This window comes from Salvelinus alpinus, chromosome 6 (genome assembly GCF_045679555.1).
Source record: "Salvelinus alpinus chromosome 6, SLU_Salpinus.1, whole genome shotgun sequence".
Taxonomy (NCBI): Eukaryota; Metazoa; Chordata; class Actinopteri; order Salmoniformes; family Salmonidae; genus Salvelinus; species Salvelinus alpinus.
In genome coordinates this window covers 71,814,584-71,823,246 of record NC_092091.1, presented here as the reverse complement: position 1 = coordinate 71,823,246, position 8,663 = coordinate 71,814,584, and the positions used below count along the sequence as shown (strand labels likewise).

Genomic DNA, 8,663 nt, shown 5'->3' with positions numbered 1-8,663 from the left:
TAAGATCAGCATCTAGGGGCAACTACACTACTAGTCACAGAGTGAGATCCATAATGTGGTCTCCATTTGAAGGCTGGGGGTGCTGTAAACTCAGTCAGGACATATGTAGTGTACATGTCAATTAACAGGATCCCAATTTATTTTAGCAGATACAAAATTGTGACCCTATGAATTCATACATACATCATATAATATGATATAGAGTCACATCATGTATTATATTATCAAACTAAGGCTGGTTGGAGTCATATCATGTATTATATTATCACACTAAGACTGGTGGGAGTCATATCGTGTATTATATTATCAAACTAAGAATGGTCGGAGTCATATCATGTATTATATTATCAAACTAAGGCTGGTGGGAGTCATATCATGTATTATATTATCAAACTAAGACTGGTGGGAGTCATATCATGTATTATATTATCAAACTAAGGCTGGCGGGAGTCATATCATGTATTATATTATCAAACTAAGACTGGTGGGAGTCATATCATGTATTATATTATCAAACTAAGGCTGGTGGGAGTCATATCATGTATTATATTATCAAACTAAGGCTGGTGGGAGTCATATCATGTATTATATTATCAAACTAAGACTGGTGGGAGTCATATCATGTATTATATTATCAAACTAAGACTGGTGGGAGTCATATCATGTATTATATTATCAATTAAGACTGGTGGGAGTCATATCATGTATTATATTATCAAACTAAGACTGGTGGGAGTCATATCATGTATTATATTATCACACTAAGGCTGGTGGGAGTCATATCATGTATTATATGATCAAACTAAGGCTGGTGGGAGTCATATCATGTATTATATTATCAAACTAAGGCTGGTGGGAGTCATATCATGTATTATATTATCAAACTAAGACTGGTGGGAATCATATCATGTATTATATTATCAAACTAAGGCTGGTGGGAGTCATATCATGTATTATATAATCAAACTAAGGCTGGTGGGAGTCATATCATGTATTATATTATCAAACTAAGACTGGTGAGAGTCATATCATGTATTATATTATCACACTAAGACTGGTGGAGTCATATAATGTATTATATTATCACTTCAGTTCAATCACATGTTTAATACTGATGAGCCCTGTGGGAAACATACATGTTTAGATTAGACACTAAGTCACGTGGTGACCAGGGTTGTGTTGATTTGACAGTTTCCTCTTCACTGTGGTTGACTATTTAAAAACATGTATCACTATAATAAGTCATACAGACCCAGGACAGTCCAGAGAGAACACCTAGATACAGACGTACATTAGAGCTGAGATAAGTAGAAGTTACTGTATTGGACCACAAGTGTGTTAAGATGTCAGAGGGAGACTATGAAAACACAGATGGATTTGAAGACGAGGAGCCTGATGCAATGAAGAACACAGACATTGATGGCCAATTATATGCCAATATAAGAGTATTCAAGCCCAGGCCAAGAGATGGAGTTGTTGCTTCTGGTAAGATTGCACGAACACACACACACACAAAAACATTTACAGGTGTGATGACCTTGTAGAACTCTAGCTTTATTTGTCTCAATCCTGGATGAAACATGACCAAAGATCTTTAATCATTTGTTATTCAGTACATGTTCAGTGGTGGAAGAGACCCTCTGGAGTTGCTGCAGTGTGTCTGGGGCTGCTGTGTGTTCTCCTACTGGCTGGGATCATAGGCCTGTCTGTCTACTGTAAGTTTAGTATGTTGTCAGTGAGACTTAAGGAGCCTACTTAATCATACTTACTCATTAAAGGTGTGGTAGTTACATGTTTGATTAACTTTTCCCTTTTACAGATCGAGTCATTGGTCATCACGACTCAACAGAGAGAGAAGAGCTACAGGACGTAAACAGCCTTCTGACTGAAGAGAGAGACCAGCTACAGACCAGATACAACAACCTGACTAAAGAGAGAGACCAGCTACACACCAGATACAACAACCTGACTAAAGAGAGAGACCAGCTTCAGACTAGTTACAACAACCTGACTGAAGAGAGAGACCAGCTACAGACTGAGAGAGATTTTCTTAATGGGAGGTTTACCAATCTCAGTGAGTAAACATACAATAGTACATTTTCTTTAATCCCACACGCTTTATTGTGTGTCTGAATTTTTAACTTTAGTATCTTGTGTGGTAAATTGAAGGAAATTCACGTCTTCATCTTGTAGAACAAACCTGTCCTGAAGGCTGGCAGAAGTTTGAATCCAGTTGGTACTTCCTGTCTACTGAGACTAAAACCTGGAACGAGAGCAGAAAGGACTGTCTGGAGAGAGGAGCAGACCTGGTGATCATAAACAGTAATAAGGAACAGGTGAGAGAGAGAGAGAGAGCGAGAGAGCGCGAGAGAGAGAGAGATAGATAGAGATTATATATATATAAATATCTATCTATCTATCTATCTATCTATCTATCTATCTATCTATCTATCTATCTATCTATCTATCTATCTATCTATCTATCTATCTAGAGAGAGAGAGAGAGAGAGAGAGAGAGAGAGAGAGAGAGAGAGAGAGAGAAAGAGAGAACTGTATGCTGTTGTATGTGTTACAGTATGTTGTCATGGTGATGTTAAAGAGAGGGTATGGGTGTGCAGGCGGTAAATATGATCAAACATATACGTATATATATATTTATCTTTTTCAACAACAGGAGTTTCTCTTCAACCTCAACAAGGGAGTCTGGATTGGTCTGACTGACTCTGTTACTGAGGGGAACTTGATATGGGTGGACGGCACACCACTGACCACCCCAAGGTAATATACTACTGCTCTAATAACACTGACCACAGAGTAAGGAGAAGGACTGATTATCTGTGTTGTTCATACTCTAGGTCCTCCATACTCAACTAGTGGACCAACACTGACCACAGAGTAATAGATGATAACTACTCTGACAATAAGGCTCCAATGTTCAGTTCATTCAACCTTTATCTATACAGGTTATTGTCATTGATGGCAGCAGTCAACAAAGTTGAATTTAAGGTGAAACATTTCTGTATATTATTTAGGATTGTGATGTTCTAACTGTGATATCTGACTGTTGTTAACCCTGTAGGTGCTGGTATTAACCATGATATCTGACTGTTTTTAACCCTGTAGGTACTGGTATTAACCATGATATCTGACTGTTGTTAACCCTGTAGGTACTGGTATTAACCATGATATCTGACTGTTATTAACCCTGTAGGTACTGGTATTAACCATGATATCTGACTGTTGTTAACCCTGTAGGTGCTGGTATTCAACCATGATGTCTGACTGTTGTTAACCCTGTAGGTACTGGTATTAACCATGATATCTGACTGTTTTTAACCCTGTAGGTACTGGTATTAACCATGATATCTGACTGTTTTAACCCTGTAGGTACTGGTATTAACCATGATATCTGACTGTTTTTAACCCTGTAGGTACTGGTATTAACCATGATATCTGACTGTTTTTAACCCTGTAGGTACTGGTATTAACCATGATATCTGACTGTTATTAACCCTGTAGGTACTGGTATTAACCATGATATCTGACTGTTGTTAACCCTGTAGGTGCTGGTATTAACCATGATATCTGACTGTTTTTAACACTGTAGGTACTGGTATTAACCAGGATATCTGACTGTTTTTAACCCTGTAGGTACTGGTATTAACCATGATATCTGACTGTTTTTAACCCTGTAGGTACTGGTATTAACCATGATATCTGACTGTTTTTAACACTGTAGGTACTGGTCTCCACATCAGCCTGATAATGGTGATGGCAAACCAGAATATGGTGAGGAGGACTGTGTTCAGATACATAAACAACAGAGTCCTCTGGAGTCATGGAATGACATGTCATGTGACAGAAAACTCAACTGGATTTGTGAGAAAGTGCTTTAGCATCACCATGACAACATACTGTAACATATACAGCAGCCCGCAGTACACACACCTTCCTCTTTCATTCTCTCTCTTTCTGTCTCTCTCTCTCTCTTTCACACTCTCTCTCCATCTCAACCCCCCCCTCCCCCACCACACACACACACACACACACACACACACACACACACACACACACACATCGTCTCACCTAATTATCCCCAGTTTACAATTGGCTCATTCATCCCCCTCCTCTCCCCTGTAACTATTCCCCAGGTTGTTGCTGTAAATGAGAAAGTGTTCTTAGTCAATTTGGCTGGTAAAATATGGCAAAAAGCATTTTTAAACACATGCACGCAAACGCACCTATTGTTGTATTTGTTTGTATTATCATATTAATAAAAGTTCTACTTATTTCCTGTTTGTTGCTTCCTGTGTACCAGTAGTTATGTTTCACACGTCATCAGAGTCAACATGAAGTTAGTACATTTGTGACCAGTTTCCGGAAACTAGGCATATGTCGCGGGTCACTACTTCACAGGAGAGCCGTTTCAACGTACAATTAAAAAGAACATCTAAATTAGTTTTCTGTGGACAGAAATGCCTTCTCCAACATGTGACCTTTCATGTGCCTGAATAACAAACTTGTATGCCACCTGTAAATATGAATACAATTGTTAAATTACGAGCCTTGTTGGTTTAGCCACAGAAAAAGCCAGCAACCTTCCCGCTAGCCATGATTGGCGAAGATAAAGTATAGGCTGGACATGAGTTTGGATTGGTCTGCCATATAGCACGATTCGAGCTGGTCAGTATGTCTAGGTAATCCTAACTAACGCAGCTTTTTAAAACATCTATCATGTAGTGAACGCTGTTTATATAATAACGCTGTTTATATAATAGCCTCAGAAATTAGGTTTACATCTAATTGTTGTATAAGATGAATGAGTGAAGATGATACTGTTTGTAAAATTGTGTAATGTGATTTTGGACTGTTTAATGAAGGAAACTCCAATTCCCCTTTGAGTTTAACTAAATCAGAGGACCGTCCATGAGCCCAGTTCGGACCTGGCGTCATGAGACAGCCTTTTTCTGCTCTCCCGAATAAAACCCCCACTTTGAGAATTTCTCAACAGACCATGTTGCTCTCAATTACGAGAGGACAAAGGTTGCAGACCTGCTTACCTAGATAACAAGAGGGCCAAGGTTTGAGTAGAAGGGCTCTCCAGTTGTACTACCAAAATATACATGTTCTCAAAAGTGAGTTTACAAGTTTATCAACTTTCAAAGCAGAATTACTTTTCTATTGTTCCTCAAATGCAGTGTAGTGTATGATATACCATTTTGTAGCTCCAAGTCTCTACTTTTATCCAATGTTAAAAAAACACAATTTAACATTTTGCTACAAAAGACCGATTTGAGCAAGTCGGTTACATTTGACTTTGTGCACACTCTGCGTGCATTTCATTTCATTAATTCCAATTCAAATACATTCTTCTTACTTACTAGAGATATCTACATGCTCCAATTTAGGCCTGGTGATAACATTCTCAATAGTACCAAACCACCATTACATACACTGTATAGGAGTTGACTGTATCACTAATCAATGAGTATAGTAGAGATATCAAAGGGTATCAAAGGATGTTACTTAAAAATCTTTGACCATCAGTCTTTGTTGTCAAGTTACATGTTACGCTTTATTGTGTGTCTGAATTTTTAACTTTAGTATCACTTTACCACTTGTGTGGTAAATTGAAGGAAATTCACGTTTTCATCTTGTTTAACAAACCTGTCCTGAAGGCTGGCAGAAGTTTGAATCCAGTTGGTACTTCCTGTCTACTGAGACTAAAACCTGGAAAAAGAGCAGAGAGGACTGTCTGGAGAGAGGAGCAGACCTGGTGATCATAAACAGTGATAAAGAACAGGTGAGAGACAGAGAGCGAGAGAGCGAGAGAGAGAGATAGATAGTGAGAGATTATATATATATATATATATATATCTATCTATATATATATATATATCGAGAGAGAGAGAGAGAGAGAGAGAGAGAGAGAGAGAGAGAGAGAGAGAGAGAGAGAGAGAGAGAGAGAGAGAGAGAGAGAGAGAGAGAGAGAGAGAGAGAGAGAGAGAGAGAGAGGATATGGGTGTGCAGGCGGTAAATATGATCAAACATATACGTATATATTTTTTTTTCTATGTCAACAGGAGTTTCTCTTCAACCTCAACAAGGGAGTCTGGATTGGTCTGACTGACTCTGTTACTGAGGGGACCTGGAGATGGGTGGATGGCACCCCACTGACCACCCCAAGGTAATACACTACTGCTCTAATAACACTGACCACAGAGTAAGGAGAAGGATGTAGATGCTGGTATTAACCATGATATCTGACTGTTTTTAAAATCTGTTTGTACTGTTATTAACCATGATATCTGACTGTTGTTAACCCTGTAGGTACTGGCATCAACCACAGCCTGATAATGGTGCTGGCAGACTAGACTATGGTGAGGAGGACTGTGTTGAGATACGTAAAGATCAGCGTCCTCTGGAGGCATGGAATGACTTGTCATGTGACAGGGAAATCTACTGGGTTTGTGAGAAAGTGGTTTAACATCACCATGACAACATACTGTAACACATACAGCAGCACACAGTGCACACAACTTCCTCCTTCATTCTCTCTCTCTCTCTCTCACAGACATTCTCTCTCTGTCTTAAACCCACATACACAACCTCACACACACATCCACACACACAGCATGCACACATGCATGCAAACGCATCTTTTGTTGTGTTTGTTTGTAGTATTATATTAATAAAAGGCCTACTTATTTCCTGTTTGTAACTTCCTGTGTTTAATACGTCATCAGGTTCAACATGAAGTCAGTACATTTGTATTTTCTATACACATCATTTCTAATTCAAATATATTCTACAGATATTTACATGTTCCAATTTAGGCCTGGTGATAACATTCATTCTCAACAGTACCAAACCACCATTACATACACTGTATAGGAGTTGACTGTACCACCAATCAATTAGTGTAGTAGAGATATCAAAGGATATTCTCTAAATAATATTTAACAGTCAGTCGTTGTTGTCAATTTACATATAAGCACAATATCAAATGCTCATACTTGACTGCTGTTCTCCTTTATGGGTCCCAAAAGAGGGAAGTGTAATGGATATTTTCAGTGGTTCAACCAGCTGTCACTCAAAAACTCTTCAACCAATCAGGTTCATTAAGAGAGAGGGCAGCAGGTAGCCTAGCGGTTAAGATCGTTGGGCCAGGAACCGAAAGGTTGTTGGTTTGAATTCCTGAAACGACTATTTGAAAAATCTGTTGATGTGCCCTTGAGCAAGGCACTTAACCCTAATTGCTCCTGTAAGTCTTTCTGGATAAGAGCATCTGCTAAATGACTAAAGGGTAAATGTAGAGGTGAGCCACGATGGTTTCTGTTGTCATCTCATCCTCACTGGTTAAGACAACCCACCCTCAATATCCACTTGGACCAGTTTGTAGTGTCACATTTATTGTCTGGACATTACAATGACCCATGGTTGTAGTCCTGGACCTCCTGAACATGTTGATGTATATTTGGGAGTAAACAGAGGGTCCAGATCAGCAGAAAGGTGAAAGGAAGGAGGAGTTCTGGAAACTCCCTGAATTATCTTGGGGCTGTTACATATGATATTTAATATATGTTAACAACTAGCCTTTGTTGTCCACTTCCCCTCTATGATCTATATATTCCTGGTATGACAGTGTCCTGTCCATCATCACAAATAGCAAGTCCCATTCCCTGGACAGGAGGACTGTGTTGAGATATACTCTGGACAAGATGACCATGTAGAGACATGGAATGATTTATATTGTGCTGCAGAAAATGGTTTAACAATAACCACTCTAACAATCTCTCACACTCACAAATATGCACACAAGTATGCCAACTTGTTCTATTTTTTGTATTAGCATAGCCACAACTACCCGTGTCATTTTGCTGATACTTCCCTAGAGTTAATACCTACAGATGTCACACAGACAGAGACACACAGATGACTCAGAGACAGAGATATCAGTAGAAGCAGAGACTTAACGTATAGAGGACTTGCAGTTGACGTACGACGCCTCCTGGCGGCCATGTTGGAAGACCACATTCATTCTAGAAGCGGAGACTTAATGTATAGTTGAGCTACATAGAAAGAAAGACCCAGGTATTGTTAAAGATGTCAAAGGTCATCTATTCTGAACCAGATATGAACAAGAAGGTCAAGTTTAACAGAGGTGAGACGGAGGAGAGGATTGTGGATATCTACGTCAGTGCAGAAAACCAGAGAGACGGTGAGACCAGCACCAAGAGAGAAGAGACAGCAGACACTGCTCCTATTAATGGACCAGGAGACCAGCACTCAGGTAACACACACACACACACACACAAAACATAACAGTATCTTGTATGTGTCCACAGAGCTCAGGGAAGAGACCCTTCCTAGTTGCTGCAGTGTGTCTGGGGCTGCTGTGTGTTCTACTGGCTGGGATCATAGGCCTGTCTGTCTACTGTGAGCAGCTCAACATTATGTTACACTAAACCTCACATAGACTGTGTCATATCAGTATGTGATTTCTGTGGAGCAGTGTATGTTATTAATAAAGGAGAGCCGCACACTCTAGGAGCTCAGATGCAAAAATGTAATGTCCAACGTTTCGACAGCCAAGCTGTCTTCATCAGGGTATGATCAAACACTGCGGTATGACTCGTTTATATAGTGTCAAAAGACACAGG

At 39.5% G+C, this 8,663-nt stretch overlaps 1 protein-coding gene across 4 annotated transcripts; it reads left to right on the top strand.

Annotated features, from left to right (window-relative positions):
• The first annotated feature begins 689 nt into the window (after positions 1-689).
• Positions 690-6,710, top strand: LOC139579268 (CD209 antigen-like protein C). Of its 4 annotated transcripts, none has more exons than XM_071407773.1 (6): positions 690-1,485; positions 1,614-1,715; positions 1,820-2,074; positions 2,170-2,336; positions 2,675-2,778; positions 6,331-6,710. In XM_071407773.1, the coding sequence occupies exons 1-6, from the start codon at positions 1,344-1,346 to the stop codon at positions 6,485-6,487; spliced, it is 927 nt and encodes a 308-aa protein (XP_071263874.1). In that variant the 5' UTR covers positions 690-1,343; the 3' UTR covers positions 6,488-6,710. The 4 variants fall into 4 exon arrangements, with proteins under 4 accessions (XP_071263874.1, XP_071263875.1, XP_071263876.1 ...); XM_071407774.1 differs by lacking the exon at positions 6,331-6,710 and adding an exon at positions 3,740-4,295; XM_071407775.1 differs by having other exon boundaries at positions 694-1,485; positions 2,194-2,336.
• The last annotated feature ends 1,953 nt before the right edge of the window (positions 6,711-8,663 follow it).

Excerpts from the sequence above, each read along its gene's own strand:
- LOC139579268 (XM_071407773.1), top strand. The coding sequence starts at position 1,344 with ATGTCAGAGGGAGACTATGAAAACACAGATGGATTTGAAGACGAGGAG. Across the intron at positions 2,075-2,169 it reads TGGGAGGTTTACCAATCTCA|GAAATTCACGTCTTCATCTT; the intron begins GTGAGTAAACAT and ends GGTAAATTGAAG. Across the intron at positions 2,779-6,330 it reads ACACCACTGACCACCCCAAG|GTACTGGCATCAACCACAGC; the intron begins GTAATATACTAC and ends TTAACCCTGTAG.